The sequence below is a fragment of the Panulirus ornatus genome, chromosome 9 (assembly GCF_036320965.1).
Source record: "Panulirus ornatus isolate Po-2019 chromosome 9, ASM3632096v1, whole genome shotgun sequence".
Classification (NCBI taxonomy): Eukaryota; Metazoa; Arthropoda; class Malacostraca; order Decapoda; family Palinuridae; genus Panulirus; species Panulirus ornatus.
In genome coordinates this window covers 10,851,007-10,874,300 of record NC_092232.1, presented here as the reverse complement: position 1 = coordinate 10,874,300, position 23,294 = coordinate 10,851,007, and the positions used below count along the sequence as shown (strand labels likewise).

General features: G+C 50.7%; 1 protein-coding gene across 21 annotated transcripts in view; it reads left to right on the top strand.

The window, feature by feature from the left end:
- The window catches only part of sm (heterogeneous nuclear ribonucleoprotein L), a 443,801-nt gene that overhangs the window by 144,966 nt on the left and 275,541 nt on the right, over positions 1-23,294 (top strand). For 13 of the 21 annotated variants that reach the window (XM_071664637.1, XM_071664627.1, XM_071664626.1 and 10 more), the window contains one exon: positions 13,065-13,118. The exons of the other annotated variants lie outside the window; for them this stretch is intronic. In XM_071664637.1, coding sequence (XP_071520738.1) covers positions 13,065-13,118 — 54 coding nt within the window. The remainder of the gene's footprint in view (positions 1-13,064; positions 13,119-23,294) is intronic. 21 annotated transcript variants of the gene reach the window in all.

Sequence of the window (23,294 nt, the reverse complement as noted above, 5' to 3'; positions counted from 1 at the left end):
GGTCGAGTTAAGGATGGCCTAACCTCAGCTCTCTTGGTCGATTTAACCCCCCCCCCCCCCCACTTTTTTTTTTTTTTTATGTAGGAGGATCAAGTCACGGACAAGAGCCCACATCAAGGCCGGGACTAATTGAGATACAAAAAGGTTAACGAAAGGAGAAAAAAAAAAAGTCATGGAAAAGTATTTTCGAATTTTCAAGGAAGCGAAAAACCAAGTCCTTTCCAAAGTGCCAGGTCTTGTTTATGGGGAAAGACACGTGAAGATCAAGAGTTCCCAAGCTTCGAAGTGTGGGAAGAGAAACGGTTATCGAAACGGCCCACCCTTGAGTTGCTAACTGCCACACTGTAATCATGTGACGCAGCAGATTGCAGAGTATTTCGTGGTCTAGTCAGTGGTGGTGGGGGGCACTCAAGCAGCCAGCTCTCGGGGGCAAAAACCGAAGCAATGCCCATAGAAAGGTAAAGTGAACCAACATTATGCCGTAGGGCAAGTGGGTCAAGTTTAGGAGTTAGTCTGGGTGAATTGATGAGTCGGACCGCATTTGACTCGGCTGCCAAGAACCACCGCTAGATGTGACAGCAGTGCACCGTGCAAAGAACGAATCAGTACTTTGTATATACGGAGCAACTGTTTGGAAGAAAAGAAATTTCGACATCTAAACAGACTCCCAGTTTCTTAAGAGGCAGTCTTAGCTATTCCCGTTATGTTGGGGTTTCCAAGATAAGTGTGGATGTTACAGTAATATCAGGTATGCCCATTGAGCCAGAAGATGGACTTACAGATCCGTCAAAGTAGAGAGGAAAGTTGTTAATTTTCGGTTGAAACGCGGCCAGAGGCTCGGTCATGAAGGGATTAAGCTTAACCAGATTTCATCCACCCCCACTGAGGCATCCTGTCCAAGCCTTGAGTCAATTGAAGTTGTGTCGAGACGAGATGCAGATGGAGTGAGAGAAGGAGCAGCAGATTTTTAAGGATGCTGAAGAATGCAGTGTTAAGTCGATAGCATACGAGTGCATTTTGTTGAAGAAGAAGAAAGGGAATCGTTTATTTAAAGGAGAAAGTGTGTAGGAAACAGGACAGAATCTTTAGGGACACCGCTGATTTTGGCGTATTCGTAGTCGCCGTCACCTCTTCTGTACCCACGAGCTACGTGTGTTGAGGTGATTAACCCCATTGGGGCCGACGGTACGACCCTCGAGCTGGACGGTAAAACTCCTCAGCAAGACTGTGCTAGTGTTTGGTAGGATGAGCCTTACCCCTAAGGCCATCGTATCCAGAGGTCGTGCCGTCGTGCTCAAGGGGTCGAAGCGTCGTTACCAAGGGTCATATCCGTGTTCAGGGGTTGCACCGTCGTGCTCAAGGGTCGTACCATCGTGCTCAAGCACACACACACACACACACACACACACACACACACACACACACACACACACACACACCAGCTTAAGTCGGGTACCCATTTATCATCTAGTTCCTAGGGGAGGATGAGCACCTGGGTTGTGTGTGTGTGTGTGTGTGGGAGGGTAAGTCTTCGTTGGGATTGAAGTGTTCACCTGATACAAAAGTAACCTTGTCGGAGAACTGTCATTATCCCGGCCAATGAGTGTCCTGTGCATGATATAAACATGGGTTTACCCATGTATCGGCAGTTGATAAGGGTTGAAGGGTGTCATGGAAGTATACTGGGGTTTACCTAAATATCAACTTGGGACTTAAGGTTGTGTGTATTGGAAGTACATGGATTTACTTCTATCCCAGCTAGTGGAACCTAAAGGATGTATGAATGTGTTTATAAACTTTATACCAGGCGTGAATGATGCGTAATGGATGTAAACTGGTTTACTTACCTGTAAACCAACAACTAGGGCTTGTAGGGTGTGTAATGGGCGTAAACATAAGTTTGTCTTGTGTACCAGGTTGTGTACCGAAGGTTGCGTTATATATGAGATCTGGACAGAGTTAAGCGGCCAGTGTTCTGTGTAATATCCGCACTGCTGTCACTCAGGTTTACGTCCCTGTTCCTCCTCAGACCTCCTCTTCCATCAGGAATCCCCCTTCCATCTCCAGGAGTCTTGTCCTTCCCATCTTCTCTTCCATCCCTTCACCATCCCCCCCCCCCTTTCCTCCTCCCCCTTGGAGTCATCGTCCTGGCACCATCTTCTCCCTCTGCTCGTGTTCTTGTCTCTTAGTTTGCTCCTGTTTCCGCTTCTTCGTTTGGCCATCTCCCGTTTTCTCCTATCCTTTTGCTCCTCAGCGACCTACCAACCCCTCCTCCTCTCCAGTCCCCAGCCGCAGGTCACCACAGCCCATTGTTATTAAGACCTCTGCTTTTTCTTTTCTTTTTTTTCCCCTTCTCATTGTAAAGGTTTTCTGTGTGTGTGTGTGTGTGTGTGTGCGTGCGGCGTGTGCGTGCGCGCGCGCTTCTGGTCAAGGTAAAATTGGGAGCGTTGAAAAAATATTGGACGGTAAGAATAGGGCCGGCGGGAGGGTCGTTGTTTTGGAGTGGTTAGTTTCTGGTGGGCGAGGTGGGCCGCATCAGCGCGACTCGCGGTGGTGCGAACCCAGGCGTGATGCCCTGAGCTTTTTGACCTTACTGACCCACAAGGGTCTAGGGGGGAGGTTTCGTGATGGTTGATGATGCCCTGGCCTTTTGACCTGACCCTCTACGGTTTGGTATAGAGAACCCGTCATCGTACCCAGAGGCATCGAAAACCCAGGCGTGATGGTTGGTGATGCCCTGAACTTTGACCTGGGGTCGGGTTTCATGATGGTTGGTGATGCCCTTTCCTTTTGACCTGACCCTCTACGGGTTTAGTTCAGCGACCCCGTCATCGTGTACCGCAGAGGTTCGAAAAGTCGCGATCTGCATAAACAGCTGGAAAATCTTTCATGTAATACTTCTTTGGTTACACGTAACGCTTTAAGTGAGAGACTTTTGTTTTGTCTTTTATAATTCGTAACTTTTTGATGTTAAGAGTGTAGAGAAAACGTGGAATTTTCATGGAGAACGTTTGGTCATTCATGGAAAGCATTATGGTAGTTTATTCAGGGCGAGTAGTGGTTCTCCTCTGCTGGGCGTATATTTTGTGGATTATTATAGTTTTTAATGTGATGCAGGAGTGAATGATAATGCACGAGGAAATGATTACAGGAAACACTGAGGGAACCAGGACTAGTGTGTGTGTGTGTGGTGTGTGTGTGTGTGTGTGTGTGTGTGTGTGTGTGTGTGTAAATATTAGGGACCTGTTTTTATACAGTTATAATTGGCTTGTGGTTATTAGTTGGCTGATACTTTTTGTATCATTATTTTTTTGTGGTTGGATATTAATGGTGGAGGGAGAGACACAGCGAGGGAATGGCCGGGAGGTCATGATGTAACCTTAATGTTGTGGTTGGCATTTTTCTGGTTGTGGGTGAGGGTTTGTGTATGGGGGTGAGGGGGAGGGCACGTGTTTCTTGTCTAGCTCTCGATTAGGAAGGGACGTGGCCCGAGTCGCGTATGGTGATGACGGTTGGCGTGCGTGCGGCGTGCCCTTGGTGGGTCGGTTGTTGTCCTTGTGTGGAGAGAGGGGCACGGCCCAGGTTTGGTAATTAGAGTAAGGGTGATGTGTGTGTGATCGTGTGTTGTAGGAGGGCTCTGTGTGTGTGTGTGTGTGTGGGAAGCAGGATGTGTAGGGACGGGAACGGTCATCGACTCCACTCAGTGAGGGAAGCTGGTCTGCCTGCCCACCCAGCCCTCCCGCCAGCTCAGCTCAGCTCGCTCGCTCGCCCGCCGGACGTCGATTCCAGAACACTCTCTTGATTGCCTCCCTCTAATCTTTGCCATTTCTTGACTTTTATCATTTGTATACTCTATGTATTTATTATATATTGATCTTCATTCATTTTCTCCCTTGATCCACGTTGAGGTTAATGTAATTAGTCGTTTTACTCGGTTTCTCATTACCTTTGTTCCTCCTTTGTTTAACGTGGCTTCACCTGGTCGGTCTTTTGCTCAGACAGAAGCACTAGAAGGTAGTCGTCGGTGGTGAGGGTCACTCCACCCGGTGCCGTTACTCCTCCTGTCTTATCACGTGAAAGTCGTACTGTCACAGGCAGACACCGACCTTTAGTGAAGTAACGTAGTGTGAGTGAGGGGGTTGGGTTGGGCCAGTCGGGTGGGGATGGGAGGTGTTGGTAAACTGGTGTTTATCTCCCTCCCCCACCACCCCAACGATCACCTGGATACACACACACACACACACACACACACACACACACACACACACACACACACACACACACAGTCCCCCCCCCTCCCACGCCTTCTCTTCCAAGACAGCCACACACGGTTCATCCGTCATGATCATTGAAATGCTTAATTGCTCTTTTTATGTTGATGGGGTACAGGTTAAGCGAGATTTGATGGAGAATCCGTTGTGATATGCTTCAGTGCCCAATGTAACTGTACGTTATGATTGATGATAAAGTCTTCATGCAGGGATGGGTTAATCAGACGAGGTGTGTGTGTGTGGAGAGAGAGAGAGAGAGAGAGAGAGAGAGAGAGAGAGAGAGAGAGAGAGAGAGAGAGAGAGAGATGAACGATAGCCCGCCAGACTCCACCACTGACTGGGCCCGGGCAGGTCGGACATACCACCTGCTGCCTAAGCTGGTCGGAATCCACCACCACCACCACCTGCCCCCGCCCGGGCTGGTGTGGTCGGACAGATTCTACCGCACTCCGTGGATCTGGTCTTGGTCCTGAAAGCGTCCGGAGAACAGGTTGTGTTTGTATAAAGGACAGATTGTCTCGACGTGAAAGCCTTGACACAACTTTCAGCTCCCGAAGTTATGAAAGCTGTGTCGTCGGGGGCGCCGCACATCTGTGAGCACATCTGGTGGCGGCCGTGCAAATTGTTCGGGACGTCACCTCACGACATCTCAGGCTCATGTGAGACGCGGCCAGGGCAATTTGTCACTGACGTCGGAGGATATAAAATAAGGTGTTGGTTACATCAAGGAGAGGGTAAGGGGGGTGGGAGGTGGGGTGGTCTTCACGTGCCTTCACGATGCTTGCGACATAGAGGAGGAGGGGGAGGATTGGATGATGGTGGTGTCAGCCCCGGGCAGGGAGGTGATGTTGAGGTAGAGGAGGTGGGTTGGCTGGTCAACCCTTGTCGGGAGGTGAGGTTGTGGTGGTGGTGGTGGTGAACAGCTCGGCGGACGGAGAGGCAGCCTAGGGGGAAATACTGGTCCGACAACAGGATGTGATTGTTGCTTGAGGCAAGCCTCTGGGAGATACCCACTGCTTACACTGGTACAGTGGAGTAGCTTCCCTCCCTCACTCCCTCCCTGCCTGCCTGCCTCTTTGTTCTTGTGCCTGTTCATCCGTCCGTTCGTCCGTCCGTCTGTCGTTCTGGTACGAACTTCCACTTTTCCCCCGAACTGTGTTCATCTGGTGCCCCTTGTCAGCGTGCTCCCGTCTTATCGGTGTCCCGAGCGGCCATAAACCACAGCGTCGTGACCAAAGTAATCGATACGGTTTCAAGGGACTGGATATTAAACTTTCAGTCTCGGAAATGTTGGGGAGTTGATGACCACACACTTCCAGACTCCGTGCCTGGAAGTGAATTATTATGTCGCTGGAAATGATTATTTTCTAATCTCTTGGGAAACGGATGAACCACGTCGTGTTATTGCGTTCGTCTGTGCGATTTACCTCCACAACCAACCAGGTCGGGGATTTGTAGCGAGTGGCCTCGGCGCAGCGGCTCGCCCACGTCTTGATACTCATAACTGTAGACTCCAGACCATCGACCTGGAGGAAGACGTGGCCGTCGGAGCCACAATCACCTGGAGGGAGGGAGGACTTACTTACATCCACCTATTTGGTGTCCTGGAACAGTCACGGGATTATGAAGGGGGGTCTTGTGCTGGGTGGGGCAGATAAATGTTTTCGTCGTAGATTTGCGCGTTGCACGACGCTCTCGGGAGGGAGAGAAGAGATGACGTAGGACACGGTAGGTCGACCTGCCAGGTCAGTCAGGTTGAATAGTGTAGGGTAAAGGGTAACCCTGGGGGTAAAGTGGGATGTAGGCGAGGTGCTTCCTTCACATGGAAGGGGGTTCTCGGCTCTGAGACCCAGAAATCGTTGTTTCATTTTGGCACTGTAAGATTTAGCAGCGTGTTAAAAAGAATATATTTGAAAACGATAACGTTTTGTAGAATTAAAGACAGAGCCATTCGGCTGGAAACATACAGATGCTCACTTACACAGAACCAGGTAGTTATCATAGTAACTAGTTAGTTAGTTAATCAAGAAGGAGCTTAAGATCAAGTTAGGGCTGGATTCTTGTACACTTGACAGGCGCGCGCGCGCGTGTGTGTGTGTGTAACTTCATATTTTTACCTCGCAAAAAATTAAGGTAAAATTGATTTGTTTTTATATTTAGCGAGGTGCGGGTGAACGTCGATTGTAGAGCAGTAGTTGTCCTTGATGGAGTGAGAGATGAGGATTGGAAGCTGGGGCATAAGGAAACCACAGTAGGGTCGTTCTCTCTCTCTCTCTCTCTCTCTCTCTCTCTCTCTCTCTCTCTCTCTCTCTCTGTGTGTGTGTGTGTGTGTGTTGCGTCTGTGAACAGGCGGTGTGTGTGTGTGTGTAACTTCATATTTTTACCTCGCAAAAAATGAAGGTAAAATTGATTTGTTTTTATATTTAGCGAGGTGCGGGTGAACGTCGATTGTAGAGCAGTAGTTGTCCTTGATGGAGTGAGAGATGAGGATTGAAAGCTGGGGCATAAGGAAACCACTGTAGGGTCGTTCTCTCTCTCTCTCTCTCTCTCTCTCTCTCTCTCTCTCTCTCTCTCTCTCTGTGTGTGTGTGTTGCGTCTGTGAACAGGCGGTGGGCTAGGCCCCCCTTCCCACCCTGGTCGGACATGCACCGTATATAACTGGCTCTCGCACAACAGCTGCTGCTGGTAGCCAGTAAAGGGACAGATTTTTTTTCTTTCGTATTTGATTTTGAAAAAAAAAAGGTTTCTAATGAATTGCTGTGGCGTGTTAACTGAAGTACGCAGACGCCTCTCGATCCCAGAAACAGATCGCCTCGGTACGTGTTGTGAGGTGGTTCGTATATACGAGCTTTGTTTCCCACGGCACGCCCTGTTGCCGGTGGGAACATCATTAAGAAAGATTGAAGTTGTTACTTAAGTTCGCTTGGTTGGCCCTGCTGACGTGGCCCCCCCCCCCACTTCCTCGGGATCTCGTGCGCCAGTCGGTGCAAAGTCGCCTTGCACCATTCACTCTCTCCCGCCGTTAGTTGATTGATTGATGGATCGATTGACCAGTGTTTCGTGGCGAGGTTGATGGGAAGGAGCAGTCGTGGTGTGTTGCGTGATGGTGGTGGTTCTACCTGCTGTACAGATGACGGACGTGATTTTTGCCTGGCAGCAGCGGCGCTGGTTGAATATTTAACTCGCCCGTAAAAAGACTATTTGTAGGGTGTGAGCGTTGTCTGGCTCTCTTCCTCCTCCTCCCTCTTCCTCCTCCTCCTCCCGTCAGCACTTCATATCCCCCATTCTTCCCCCACTCACTCCAAAGTCAGTCCTCTCCCTCACACACACACACACACACACACACACACACACACACACACCCTCTGTTACAGCATGGTAGGAAGATCGATCGATCTAGTGTGAAGTACCTGGGCATCACAGGCGTTAAAGTCGACCGTCCAGGCAGGCAGGCAGACAGGCGCACCACAGGCGCCGCTCTTCAGGCGTCATACGCAGGCGTCCTCCTCCCAAACGTTTACTCGCCTCCCGCCAGACACGCTGTGCTCCTCGCATTCCACGCTCCATCCTCCCCTGTGGTAGCATCCACATCCCCCACATACACATATACACACACCCCTTAACGCCATCCCTCCCTCCCTCCCTGCCTTCGCCCCTGCCTGCCTTCGCAACACACCTGCCCTCCCTCACCCACTCTTAAGGAGGTGGTAAACAAAATATGGTATTCCTGGAGATGGTGCTGCACGAGAGTTCTGTGGGGGGTGGAGGGGACGGACGGTGGAATGCATGGGGGGTGGAGGTTGATATGGAGGGTACGCGAGGCCTGCGGGCCGTGGCCTCATACTACCTAAATGACTAGAGTTCCAACACTGGGATATGGAGTTGGAACAGCCTTCAATATTTGCATGAGATATAGTAAATATGTATTTTTTTTCTTTTTTTTAGAAGATTGACAGAATCGTGTTAGTTGATCGATGAAGGCTGGTTATTACCGACTACAGATTGACTAAGATGTGTGTGTGTTGTGTGTGTGTGTGTGTGTGTGTGTGTGTGTGTGTGTGTGTGTGTGTGTGGTTGCCCTTCGCGTGATGAGAGAAGGACGTTAGGTATGTGTTGTTCCCTGGTCAGTCACGGTGTGCAGTAGAGCCCGCCTGGTGGGCCAGCTACGGGGTCTCATGCTCTCCAGACTTCATCTATAGGGATCGATATCTCGTGGTGGCTGTTGTTGTTGTTGACTTTGGCGCAGTAGTCGGGTAGTGCAGGTGGAAGTTGTTCAGGGGCAGACGTGGTATGTTGGTCGTTAAATGGTCTGCAGGTAGGTAGGTAGGTAGGTCCTCCTTCGGGTGGGTTGTGAGGGGTCGTGCGGCGTGGAGTGGTTGTGTGCTGGCTTGAGACGACCATCGAAGGGTTGTGCTGGTGAGGACACCACCGCACCTGTTGCCAGACCCGGCCAACCAACCCCTGACTGTAGATAGAGATGGTGATCTCAACATGTTCCCTGGACGAGTTCCCTCCTGAACTCCACCCTCCCTCCTCCTCCATACACCCCGACTTTTCACATAGACCTAGAGACCCTCTCCCGTTGTGCTCACACTTGTCGAGACCTTGAGTTCGTTTATGAGAGCCTCTCTCGTTGAGCTTTGCTCGTCTTCGCAGCGCAGTAAGAACTCTTACGAAACTGTCCCCCCCAGACATTGCAACGAGTAGGGTTGGTTTTTAAACACTTGGACACCAGTCATGACCTGTAATGCCGCAAAGGCTGGAGTGTCTTCGTGTTGAGCGACAGTTTGGGCCGCTGAGGAGACGCTGGTCGTGGCTAAACATGATGGGGTCGTCTTCTCTAAGGGGAAAGACATTAGTGGCAAATACGAGGACAGGTTTTTTTTTCCCCCCCAGCAGCCTCTCACAGGAGACGAACTAGCAGCAATGGTAGCCTGCAGCTGTAACGTTGGTTAGGATGCGCTGTACAAATTGTGACTAATGGAGGTGTGTTTACTCTGCGCATTTTTGATATTTTGAGAGCGGAAGGCGTAACATGGGGAACACTGAAAAACCAGCGCGGGTCATTAGCGCCCCTTGAGAAAAGTTCTCTCGCAGCTGGAGGAGTGGGGCGGATAACAGGTGCTTAACAGCTCGTTCTGGCCAGGGTCGTGCGCGTGTGCGCCGATGCGTAGACGACGTCCCCCGACGAGAGACGCCCTAGTTTGCTGGCCGCGGCAGATGGTACACACACCTGCGCTTGTTAACCTCGTGAGCCCGATTATATCTACACGGGGTGGGGGGGATGGGGCTCTGTGATGGCCTCAATGGATCGGGGTCGGAGGCCAGGCCGTCGTAACCAATGGTAGTAATGGTGAAGGTGGCACGGTTGTAGTACTATAGGGGAGAGAGGGAGGTAATGGTCGTGCGCAGGTGTTGCGTCGTGAGGATGGGTTGCGTCGTGTGGTGTTGTTACTGATGCTGGTGATTCAAAGGTAAGGCAGAGACTTCAGCTGGAGGGGTGGAACTGTCTGTGAATTTGGCCTTTTAATTACCATGGGTCATTAGCTCTTGGAAGAGGGAGGAGGAGGAGGAGGAGCGGGACACTGCCAGTAATGATCGTTAGGTCACCGGCCATTAACGCTTCCTGCAGACCTCGTGGGTCACGTGACAAAAGAGCAGCAGACCCCCGTGTGGTGTTGGTGATACCTGGAGTATTCATTTATCGTGTTGGTAGCGTGGTGGAGAGGAGGGAGACCCTGGCCACGCCGCGGTCAACCTTCTCTTAGAAGACGTGGCCGATTTTGAGCTATTGTGTGTGAGTGTGTGTGTGTGTGTGTGTGTGTGTGTGTGTGTGTGTGTGTGTGTGTGTGTGTGAGAGAGAGAGAGAGAGAGAGAGAGAGAGAGAGAGAGAGAGAGAGAGAGAGAGAGAGAGAGTTTGCTGTGTTGGGTTTGGTGTGGGGGCGCTTGGTAAAGTGCGTGTATGATTTACATAGAGCTCGTGTGGATGGGAATGTAAGAACCTGCTGCTGCATTATTATTATTATTGTTTTGATGATGAGGTACAGTGAAGGGCGGGGGTAGCGTCCCTTATTGGTTCTTTTTATTATTGGTGGTGGCGATGAGAGGAGCAGACCCCCCCCCCCGCCAGAGGCCCGCTCCATGTCCTCACCAGTTCACACAGTTATCGGGTGTACTGTCAACCACTACTATCTCGGGAGTTAATGGCTCATTGATGTTCACACGCTCGATCGAGTCCCAGTTACACATACCACGAAAATCAATCTATCAGTCACACACCTGCGAGTCGCTGACACACAGTTTCTCTCTCTCTCTCTCTCTCTCTCTCTCTCTCTCTCTCTCTCTCTCTCTCTTTCTCTTTCTCTCTCTCTTTCTCTCTCTCTCTCTCTCTCTCTCTCTCTCTCTCTCTCTCTCTCTCTCTCTCTCTCAAACACTTTATTTTCGTATGTAAAGCAGTTTCTTCTTGTCTGCTCCCCTTTAGATGTCAGCGAGGAGGTGTGTGTGTGTGTGTGTGGGTGTACGTCTTGGCGTGGATCACACCATTTTGTCGTTGGTGCTTTTCCTGTGGTTTGTGGGGCGTGACGACCTTGAAACACTACACCGGTGTTAATGTGAATAATTGCATTGTTGAGTGGACAAGTCTTTGAAGTAGCTTTAGCTTCTTCATCTTCTTCTTCTTCTTCTTCTTCTTCTTATTATTATTATTATTATTATTATTACTACTACTACTACTACTACTATTACTACTACTACTACTACTACTACTACTACTACTGCTACTATATTACTACTACTACTACTATTGTTATTTAATTGACAGCTTTTCTACATCCAGGGTATGTTGGAAATGTGGTGATAATCCGTTGACTCTAGAGTTCAGTTAGTGTAGGTCAGAGTTGTTTTCTGTGGGATCCCGAGGAAGTCGGTCATCTAGGCTTCCCGTGGTGGAGTGGTGAGCCACAGAGGCGAGAGAGGCAGGGCCGGGGGGCGGGCAAGGCTTGCCTCCTCCCGTCGCGTGTGGGAACGGGTAAAGTAACTGCTGGTGAAATATTAGAACGCGAAACCCATGGTTTCATGACGGTACAACCGAACCCCTTAGGTGCCATGACATCGGGTCGCCTGCCAGTCGTCCATCGTACCCAGGAGTGGCAAACGCCCGTCGTGCAAGAGGGTTCGAACCGTTGTGTTCGACGGGGAGGAGGAGGTGGGGTGTAATGGTCTCACGCTCGTGTTTACACGGTGGGACGAGGGGACTCTGCAGGTCTCGTATATTTGGAGGGTAACGACGGTATGGCTGGCTTCCCAGCGTTGCCTGTTGATGTACGTTCGTGTCTCCTGGCTTCCCGGAGTTATTGGTTTGTGGATAATGGTTTTGTTTGTGCCGCTACATCGCTACATTACCTGTGGGTATCGGTGTGTGTGTGTGTGTGTGTGTATTCGTGGGTGTAAGTGGCCCGAGGATTAGCGAGTCTCGGCTCTGGTTTATCGTGCGTGAGGTGGACTTGAGGTGTGGGGTGGGTTTCCCAACGAGACGGATCGTGGGATGCAAAGCTGGCCAGACTTGAGGGTAGCGATGCGTGCTGCTGTTAATTCCTTCTCGCCAGGGTTGGCTGCGTCAGACGGCACACGTAGCGAAGTAATAGCTTCTCGCTGGACTTTGTGCTGGCTGTGTCGCATGAAAAGATGTCTCGAATATCTATCTATATATATATATATATATATATATATATATATATATATATATATATATATATATATATATATCCATTGAACTTGACGCACTGTACGATAATAAGCGAGACTGTACGTTCATTCCTTGGTATGATGGCGTGGCCTCTGACTTGACCTTAGACATCTATCCAAGGGTCGCACTTGCCATGCTCAAGGGGGGGTGGGGGTAAAAAAATTCCGTGCTTGGAGGGTACTGGCGTGCCATAAGGGGTCGTGCTGCCGTACTCGAGGGAGGGAGGGAGGTGGGTGATGTATTGTGGTTACAGCCATCAAAAGAACCTCGCATCTTAGTGTTAGCACCACAGACGAAGGATTTTGACATGCACTCTAGTAGGGTCTTGCCTCTGGTACCTTGCGTTTCTTGCATGTATTTCTTAAATGTTCGTAAATCAAAGTATAGTACAGTGTAGAAGAGTATATCGTTTTTAGACATTTATAATGCATTTTTGCTCCCCTTTTTCTTCGAGAGTACTTTACTAAAACACAACAGCTTCCATGACTACCCAGAAAGGCGTCTCGTATTCATGCTTACCAACCCTACCGAGACAACAGGAGTCGTAAGCGTTCATTTTGCAGTCCATCACACCCGACCGTCAAGACAAGTTCGTGTTGGACGTACATACGAGATTTCGTTCAGTGACACACAGACACACACACATACAGTCTCTCTCTCTCACTCTCTCTCTCTCTCTCTCTCTCTCTCTCTCTCTCTCTCTCTCTCTTTGTGGGGGGAGGAGGAGGGGGGGGGGGGGCGAGTAACGCTTGCTTAATGGCATTGTTTGGGTTTAAGTTGGTCTTTTTTTTTTATTTTATTTTTTTTTTTTTTTTTACGGGTCGTGTCGGCGTTCCTGTGTGCTGGGGAGGTTGATTTGGAATGTTTTAACAGTAGCCTGTCTTGTGTCGAGGAGGTGGGAGGGTTGGGGGTGCTGGGGTTTTCTCATTGTCTTATTGTGTGTTGAGGGATCGTGAGATATTGGAGAGTAGGGTTAGGGGAGTGCCTGTTGTACCAGTGTGCATTTCATTGACCTGTATTTTAATGATGGTTTTCTTTTTGGTCCCCAGGTGAGTAGCGACCTGATGAGCGACGCGTGCGAGGCTTCCGGACAGAGCAGCACTGTAAGTACCTCCCTCTAGTCGGAACTTTAGCAAGTATTTGCTCACGCACGCACGCATGCATGCATGCACTCACATAACACTTGAATATACAAGCATGCTCACTTCCACACCTACGCACACACACATACACACACACACACACACACACACACACACACACACACACACGGTCTAACGCTGTCCCTGGCTTGCCATGTATCCAGCTGCCTTGCTTCACCGCCCACACGACCACCACACTTCCGTGCTTCATGACACACAGGCTTCTGCTTCTGTCCGTTTCTGCAACCCTCCTCCCCTTATCATTGTTGTTGTTGTAGTTTTGCTTTTCCTTAATATAAGGTTATGAAGGAGGCCACGTCCAGGGTACGTTTTTTTATTTTTTTGGGTGGAGGCTCGGGAGCCCACCCGTAGCCTGCCAGTGATGCACTTGTATTCTTTTACCTGGAGTAATTGTGCGAGGTCTCCTACCCACACACACACACACACACACACACACACACACACACACACACACAGCTCTCGCCGACTCGAAGTGCCGAGTTTGTCGGTCGACGAGCTGTTGGAAGCCGCGCCAACACCGTAGACGCCCACGGGACGACCGCGGGTAAATGTGATGACGCCGTAGGGAGGAACGGTGACGGGCGTGAGACTCCTGACGGACGGCATGGGCGTTCAAGACGTTGATGGTGGTGGTGAGACGTTAGGGCCTTTGACTACAACAGTGCCGACGATGACCTGGGGAGGGGGGGATCATGGGGGGGTTGGGGTATTGACGGCAGCATTGATGATGGCCCGCCCCCCTGACGGAGGCGCCGACGGTGTCTGTAGTTTTGGGGTAGGTACATCCAGATGGTTCGGCGTATCCTTGTGGTGGTGGCAGAACAGCTTGTTTGTCGACCCCATTTTTTTTTTTTTTATTCCCTTCTAAGCCTGGACCTGTTGGAGAGTTTAAGGCGGCGCCCCCGTATCTGTTGTGAACCGCGCCCTCCGCTTCGCCCACGACCCCGACGCCCACGCCTCACTCTTCAGCACATACACGGCGTGGGCGGCAGTAGGCACCCCGGCTCGCGGCCAGGGCTATATCGGGTTTCCGATTTTTAGAAAATGAAGATTAGAGCCAAGTTGTGTGTGGTTACTTGTTTCTGACGGGTGGGGGTGACGTTCCCCCTGGAGGATATAGCCGGCATAAATAGTGTCGGGGAGACGTCTAGTATTGGCCAACGGGACATGCTAGTGGGTTGAGGAGAAACGAGATTGTGGCTATAAGGTTGACACTTGATACAGCGTCAACAGGGGACAACCAGGTGCGCACGTGCTACAGTTTGTGTGTGTGTGTGTGTGTGTGTGTGTGTGTGTGTGTGTGTGTGTGTGTGAAGTTGATTGATGTTCATGGCTTGTCTCCCTCCTCCCCTTTGCACTCGGTTGCCTGCGAGTTCTGGCTTTCTGTCGAACAGAATTTGGTTTCCTTTAGCGTCGACAATGACGGCATTCGCCCATCTCGTGTGGATTCTCATGTCATGAAGATTTCCTCACCGTGTGTGTGTGTGTGTGTGTGTGTGTGTGTGTGTGTGTGTGTGTGTGTTTTGCTATAAGCCTATTCTCTCTCTCTCTCTCTCTCTCTCTCTCTCCCCCCCGTATCCGTTGTTATTGCCACAGTTTAAGCTTGGGCGTCCGTCCGGAGGAGGATGACAAATGGCGCTCAGCTGGTCGCCGCCCATGCAGCTCCCCGTCATGATGCCTGCCGCGGCCCTCCGTGGGCGTCGCGCCCACGCGCTGTTTGGCGAGTTTTAATATATTCGTTAATCCTCGTATCTAGTGGCCCTTGGGAGCACCATTCCCTCCTCCTCCTCCTCCGTGGTGGTGGTGAGTTGTTCCAGGCATACTGTTGGCCGGGGATGTGTTCATATTGAACTGCTGCCCTAGATTGGTGGCGGCATTTTGTGCAAGAACTCGTATGCCGAGCACTGACTCACACTGATGTGGGGATGTACACCGGCGCTGACTCACACTGAAGGGGGTTGTGCACCGGCGCTGACTCACACTGAAGGGGGCTGTACACCGGTGCTGACTCACACTGAAGGGGGGTGTGCACCGGCGCTGACTCACACTGAAGGGGGTTGTGCACCGGCGCTGACTCACACTGAAGGGGGCTGTACACCGGCGCTGACTCACACTGAAGGGGGCTGTACACCGGTGCTGAATCACACTGATGTGGGGGTGTACACCGTCGCTGACTCACACTGAAGGGGGATGTATACCGGCGCTGACTCACACTGAAGGGGGGTGTATACCGGCGCTGACTCACATAGATGTGGGGATGTACACCGGCGGTGACTCACTGGTGTAGAGCATATGCCGGCCCTGTTTCCCACTGAAGGTGAAGTTAGTTCGAGTGTACACCAGCCCTGAATCACTTGGTGTAGGGCATATCTATATAGGCCCTGACTCGCACTGTTGGTGGAGTGTATATACACTGGCCCTGACCTCGTTTGATGCTGTGTGTACTTCCGCCTCTTGACTCGCGCTTGATGTGGTCTGCTTCAGGAAGGCGCTATTAATGCTGTCGACAAGTGAGCGACTTCCCTCCACGGGTCTCCAGGCTCGCGGTAAATGGCAGGTCCTGTTATATTCGACATGCTCTGAAACATGTAGGTAGCGAGGACCATCACACTGTGGGAATCTGGCAGTGGTTTATGCTACCAAGATGATGATTCCCGGCCAGAGGAAACAGTTGCTATGAAAGCCGACTGAACGAATGAAATCAGTTTAGTTTAGAAAAAGAGAAGGTCGAGATGGGGTCTCATACAGGTATTCATAATCGTCAAAAGATTTCGATAATTTAGATTTCCATAGCTTCTTAAGGCTGGGTCGTCTGATCCCACTTGTGGTAATGGATGTAAACTCGTGGGCAAAGTTTTTTTTTTTTACCTCGCTGAAGACGGAAGTACTTTTTCTTTACTAGGATTGTGAACTTGAGGAATGAATTACCCGTTACGTTAGTTGAAAGCAGTAGCAATAGATACGTTTGAGCATAGACTTGATTGGAAAAAAAGAAATGTACGTCTTTCTACTCCTACCACAGTGTTCCATAAGTTTTGTGTTCTCATCCGCTGTCACAAGTAGTCTCGTAAGGACCCAGTGGTTCTTTTGCTCCTTGAATGCAGTTATCACTGTAAGGATCACCGACACGAACCTCGCGTTTGTAAGGACATTTTAACTTCCTCACAGTCGTTTTGTTGCCCCCATTTTTTTTTTTGTCTGTTTTGGTGGCGTTTGGCTGCAGTCTTGTCAGTAAACCTGTTATATCATTATTATTATTGTTACTATTATTATTATTATTATTATTATTATTAGTATTATTAGTAGTAGTAGTATTGTATACAGTTGTGTCAATAAACCTGTGATTATTATTAGTATGTCGAGAAAAACATAATATTAGGAGATACTCAAGAAAGCGCCCCCCCCCCCCCCCCACACACACACACACACACACACACACACACCAGACGCCTGTAAGTGGTGCTCTTCAGTTTGGTTCTTTTTCCTCTTTGTGTTAATACAGCACTTATGACCGATGATGCCGGAGCTGCACTAACTTCCCCATTCCTCAGCTGTGAACTTGGGTGTGGGGACGTGACAGTGTGATGTGCAAACTTAGGGAAAGTGCCGTACTTTCTAAAGGGCACTTTTGGGGTTACTAGCATGGGCACGTCAGTGTATGGGGTGGAGCTGAACATGTTGCTGCAGTAACGTGTTTAGTGTGGGCTGGTGATGGACGTGGCGCTCCTCCCCTCGCCGGATGACAACAACAACAAAAAGCCAGGCGTATTTGTGTGTTGGCGGGTCCAGCAATAGCCGCTGGTCCAGCCTCCCAGGCTGGAACACTCCCGCCGCCCTCACTTACCTTAGTCATTCTCTCGTAACAAACGTCTTGTGTCTGTACCCAGAGACTGAGGCGTGTTTTCTCATTTTACCCCAAGACTGAGGTGTGTTTTATCGTTATTATAGATCATTGATCTAGGATTATTTTTTTACTGATTGATTATGATCACGAAATTAGTTCACGGAATGTGTGGATGTTCAGGTTCACAGGAAAATGGTCAAGGTTTTCTCATCCTGAAAAATAGCTCCCGGGTCTCCCACACCTCTGCATGACTCCTCTGTTGGGGAAGGACTGGTGTCCGTGACTGGAAGCCTTCGATATGTAAAAGTAAATTTATCGGATTATTACACTCGTGAAATGTGTGTGTTGTTGTGTCATCATCCCCAGCCACAGCCGGGCTGAGCGGCCGTGGGTAGGGCGTCCAGACTCGTCGCCGCCCATGATGTGGTGGGTGGTGGGTGGTGGCAGGGATATGGTAGCTGTGCTGAGCAAGCTCCCATGGCCCACGATGTGCTAGTGTACAAGTGTTTTACCCTGGGGTTGTTTGGTCAGTCGTTATGGCAACAGACAGCGGTGTGTGCACGCGATGCCCCCACCGCGCGCTTGTCACCGCTATCGCCGGCACAAAAGCCGATTGCCGCCTCAATAGCAATTTGGCCGGGTCCTGGCCGCGGGACCATTGCCCTAAGAAGGATTACTGTCGCCCACAATTTCAAACCTCAGTCCTGCAGCGCGGGGCTCTCTGCACCCGACCCTCTCGGACCAGCTTTGTTCACAGGTTTCAAACTCCGTCGTCTCCCCCCCCTTTTTTTTCCTCCTTCTCCCTCGGGGAATTTGTTCCTAAAAAGCCGATTTGTCGTGGCCAGCAAGGAGAGAGATGATTTCAGAATCGTTAAAAGAAATTTGATTGTAATTGGAATCGCTGCTGGAGACGCGTTCACCGTCATGTTAAGGGCCGGTATGTAGACGAGGGAGAGTGTGAGGGGGTCGCTTTTGTGTTGGCGTTATGGTCGGGTCTTCACGAAGATCCCTGTACCTATCTGGCTTCCGTTGTGTACGGGATGATATTGGATTTTCTTTTATTTATCTTCGACATGAATCACTTCGTGAGACTTTGCGACGTTGGAGGAGGTAGGTGGTGGTGGTGGTGCCGCGGCGCAAGTGTTGGAGAAGAGGGTGATAGTGCAAATGTTGGAGGAGAGAGTGGCGTTGATGGTGGTGCGGTAGTGGGGGAGCCGAGCGTATCGGTGGTGGTGGTTGGGGGGGAGTCCTCATGAACGACTTAGATGCAGCAGGGGTTAAGCCCCGCCCCCTGGCCGGCCCGCCCTCTCCTCTGGAGCAGCTGGCGGCACACGGCTCCTCTCCTCCGTCTTGCCTCTACACCACCATCTTCATCGGCTGGCCCACCAGCAGGTGGCAGCAGGCCCGAGGTATAATTAATGGGTGACTGGGAGCCGGTCAGTGGGCTTGTAGCAGCGACTGCCACCCCTCCCTCCTGCTGTGTTGTTGTGGCAGCGGTAGATGTGCGATAAAGAGCAGCAGCAGCAGCAGGAGCTTGGGTAGAGGACAGTAGAGATCAGGTGACGCCGCAGCGGCTGCAGCGGATCAATGTTCTGCCAAGGTGTACCTGAGCCACCCAGACTCCCACACTTAACGTCTCTCGTGGGTTTTTCTCCTTTCGTATCGTTGATATGTGCACACGCACACACAGACCTTGATTAACCTCCCGCGAACCTCTCCACCCGACCTACCTGACCTGTCAACCACCACCACCACCACTGCTCATCCTGAAGCCCCATCAGTCAGTCACTCCCGGCTTCCCACCCACCTAATAACTATACCTCCCTCCTCACATTAGTTTTCTGCCTCGGATGTCAGCGTTGACCCCTCGTGGCGTCTGGTCTCTCTGTGACCGCACAGGAGAGGTCACGAGACCCCGTGAATTTATGTCTTATGGTGAGAGGTGTTTATGGACAACGGAGAGGTGTTGCTTCATCTCCACACTCCACCTTCCTCCTCCTCCCCCGCTTATTTTGGTCTCCAGTTCCCTGCTTTGTGACTTTGGAATATAACTCGACCCACTAGAGTATGACTTCCTCAACCCTTTTTGTATGCGATGACTTAATCTTTTTGATTAGGATGACCGTATGCCTTGTAGCTGAAGGGGTTACGTTTCGACTTGGCTTCCCTTCCCTCAGTGTTCTTTACTCACATGATCAGGATATAACCTGATTTCAGAGGGCTGTGTGTGTGTGTGTTCAACACCGTGGCATCACGGAGTGATGTGGCCGGTTGGTAAGATGGGGGGTACAAGACACCGTGCAGACCCTGCAGTGCAGAGGGACTGCCAAGATCGTCCTCCCACATCTGATCCCTATCGTGCAAGCTGAAATCTGCACGCAGCTGCTAACGCTCGAGTGTTAGCTGGCCTGATAACGGTCAGATATTATGCTGGATAATGTAGGTGTGAGGATAGTGGCATTGTCCAGGGTCCGACAGAAGTTCTCCGTCTTACAATCAGTATATATATATGGATCAGCGTGCACCATACGTTAAGGTGGCGAGGTGAGGTAAAATGCTATAAAGTATAATACATGTTTAGTTAATGTGGAAAAGCTTTCTGGCTCGGGGTGCACGGCCGTGCCACGAAGGGTTTGACTGATGAGAAGAGTAAGGGTAGCTGGGATCCACGCTTAAGCTCCAGGGATTTGGAGATGAGCCCGAGAAAGCTACGTGTGGTGCGGTAATTGTCGTCACCTAACACCGTGTTAAGTTCCTCGGATTTTTCCCTGCGGTCCAAACAAGAGCCGAGTTGATTGTTGGCCGGAGTCGTCATGGTGGTGGCTCGAATTTTTGTCGCTGGTAATTGTTGATTCTTCCTCCGCTGGTAAATATTCCTGGGAAGTAGTGATCCCATTTTACAGTAGGTATAACGTAGGTGTCCCACATATTTGGCTCTCTCTCTCTCTCTCTCTCTCTCTCTCTCTCTCTCTCTCTCTCTCTCTCTCTCTCTCTCTCTCTCTCTCCAGGATGGGCGTATATGCAACCGTGGTGTGTGTGTGTGTGTGGTGTGTGTGTGTGTGTGTGTGTGTGTGTGTGTGTCCCTTTAAGTGAATTTGTAGGGTTGATTATTTGCACCGCCAGGTATGTAAATGATGGTTTTTAGGTGTTTTGATCACTTAATTTTGACGATGGGATGACTGTATTTGTGACGCTGTTGTTTGGGGCCTCGGAACTGCTGCTCGAGATGCCCAAGGTTCATCTGATTTTGGATCAGTCTGGCTCAACAAGACAGTAGGCGATGGCGACGTTGGCGTGTGTTCACTGGTGCCAAGTGTGGACACGCCCGTGGCAGGCCAGGTACACACACACACACACACCTCTAGGCTGTCCCTTGGTGGTTGAATGGTTGCGTGGTACAGACGAGGAAGGGAACTGTTCCGTGAAAGTGTTGACGTGAGTCCTCTCTGGTGAAGTAAATTGAGGCGTCTTTGTGAGAGAGGAAGGCATGGCTGGCTGCTCGTAGCCTGGAGCGCGTCCCCCTCCCTGGCTCAGTGGAGCGCGCGTCTCCCTGCCGCCCGATGACATCCAGTCCCCGGTACTCTGACGCCAGCGTCCCCTTTCCCCCCATCCCATCCCCCTCCTCTTATATCCCAGACGCACGTGTCCCGTCTCCGCTCGCTTCCCTCACCTCCCTCCCCCAGAAAAAGAAAGAGCCCGTCTTTCCTCACCCTTCAGAACGCGCTGCTTATTGTATTCCTGGGTCCCCAGGTGGTGGCCTCCCCTATCCTGTAGCTGGCCTCAAAACCACACGTCTCCCTGTCAGCCGTGACGTCTCTTACGCGTACCCGTCTCCCCGTGACGTGTTTGTCTCGTCCTCGCTCTCTCTCTTGAACCCCTTCCTCCCACCCCCACTCTCGTAGACGCGCATGTGCTCTACCAGGCCACTTGTGCCCCTCGCTCCGCCTTCCATCAGGCGTCTGTGTCTCGCAGCCATCGCCCAGGGTGTCCACCAGACGCTCTCTCTCTCTCTCTCTCTCTCTCTCTCTCTCTCTCTCTCTCTCAAACACACCCGCACCTGTTTGTACAGCTGGTCCAGGGAATGGATGACCGCGCAGATACTGTGGCGCTCCTGGTACGTTATCCATGTGGTTGATTATGGTCCTTTCGTGGATATCTCGTTAAGTCTTCTGAGGCCCTACCCATACAGCCCGGGCTGGGCCTAGGCTGCTGGAACGGGTCGTTAGGTCGACCAGGTTGTTAGAAACCGTAGGTCTTCTAGCCCACACAGTCTGGCTGGTCTGGTATACTTTATAGGTACTTGGCCAGTGCACTCTTGAACTTTTCTTCCATGCTGTCTCTGAAAGGTGATGGCAAGTTGTTGATGAGTCTTGGGGGCCCCGGATGCCTTGTGGTGTTCTCCCTTTTTTTGCATATGGCGGCTTTGAATTTCAGATTCAGTATTTTACAATCTTCCATGCCAGTAGGATGATACCTTCGATTGTAAGTTGGAGGGTCTTAACATTTAGACTTTCTGGGTTATAGATGATGTACCTTCCCTCGTCTGCTTTTCAGGGAGTGTATAGATTGCCCCGGATCATCTGTACGGGCTGGTGGGGTCGCAAGTGTTCCCTTCTCACGAGTCCATTGCTCAGAATATAGGAGACGAAGTTGCGATATAGTGGTAGGTTGTTACCTGCTGGCACTCTCTATTGAGTGACATCCCCCTGTTCCGGGTCATTGCCACTACTACTACTGCTGGCGTGATCACCACGACATTCATCTCCCCCCCCCCCCCTTCCTTGTTCCCAGGCGAGTCCACTCACTCCGGCTTTCCTCCCTCCTCTCGTCTGTCTCGTGATTAGGTCAGAGGTCACGCCGTTCTACCAGAGGGGTTAACCGGGACATTATCTTCAACATGCTCTGAGCTCGTCAACGTTGCCGTCTTCGTGTGCTGTCTGTTTGTGTCCTCAGTGGGCACAGAGCAGCAGGGTTCCTGGTCTGCTTCTCTTTTGGCTCCCCATTGGGCCGGCACGAAGCCCCTCCACTCGTTCTAATTGTCCCACGTTTCGCATTTGATTTTGGGTGGGGGAAAAAATAATCAAGTGACGGTGATTTAGCGGAAACTTGGTAGTCATCTGCCTCTCATACACGGTGATGGTAATGACTAGGTCAGACGTGGTGTGCCTAACAAGAGCCCACAGGTGGCTTATACGTATACACACAGTAAGCGGCGGGTCTGCGAACTACGAGGTTGACATTCTGCTTTCACTTGTCACTAGGCCGTTCACAGTACCACCTGTCCACTCCTTCCCTCCCACTGCCGTTTGTCTTCTTCAGTAACGAACCAAGAGGAACGACAAACATGCCGGGAGCACATTTTAAAAGGCCCGCATTGTACATCTCGCGCTCGAGCGGTGGCGTGGTGCTTAAATGTGGTGACGGCCTTGTTTATACCGGACCCCCACGGTGGAGAGGGACGCCCGGCTGAACGTGATTCTGGTCGTTAAAGACTGTTAGACGCTGACCTCACTGTGGCAGACTGCTAGGAAACTGGTCATCCTGCATTTAACGAGGCCATTAGCGAGCGCCCAGAGGTGATAGCGGAGGGGGGGACACGGAGGCCAGATGTGTTGGTCCAATGTTATCACAGACGCAGCTGTAGGAGTAGCTCTTCCTGCTGCTGCTGGTGTCGCAGCGTGTCCGTCATTGTAGTAATTAGTGGCGGTGGCGTTAAACTTCCCGATCTGTCTGCAAATTAGACACACTTGAAAAGAAAATATATATATATACGCAAGGGGAAAAAAAGCATGTGACAATGACAGTTACGGATTCGTTAACTGGCTATGTGTAACACGAAACTAAGACTTCCAGAGAGAGAGAGAGAATTATAATGTCGAGGAGGGTGACATGAAATGTAACCACCACGCTGTAAATATATGTATATATATATATTTTTACCAGTGTACATGTGCTGTTCCTCTGTTCATCCCTGATGTACATGCGGTGCAGACACACAAAGCTGCGCATCATCAGCAGAATCAGTCCAGATGCGGAAAAAAGAATAGTACATCAGCGGAAGATGAATCACGTCAGTTCTAGAAGCTTTTGTCCCTCTGGGTCAACATGATATCACCCACGGGAAGGAAAGGTGGCGTCACCCACACTTTGAGAGCGCAGGAAAACATCATAGAATACCCAACACGGACGTGCGTGGAGAAAGCCCAGATGGAGATCGCGAGGGATCTTGGAATAGTTGTCTGAGGCGTTGCTCTTACTGGTGGTTTATTGTT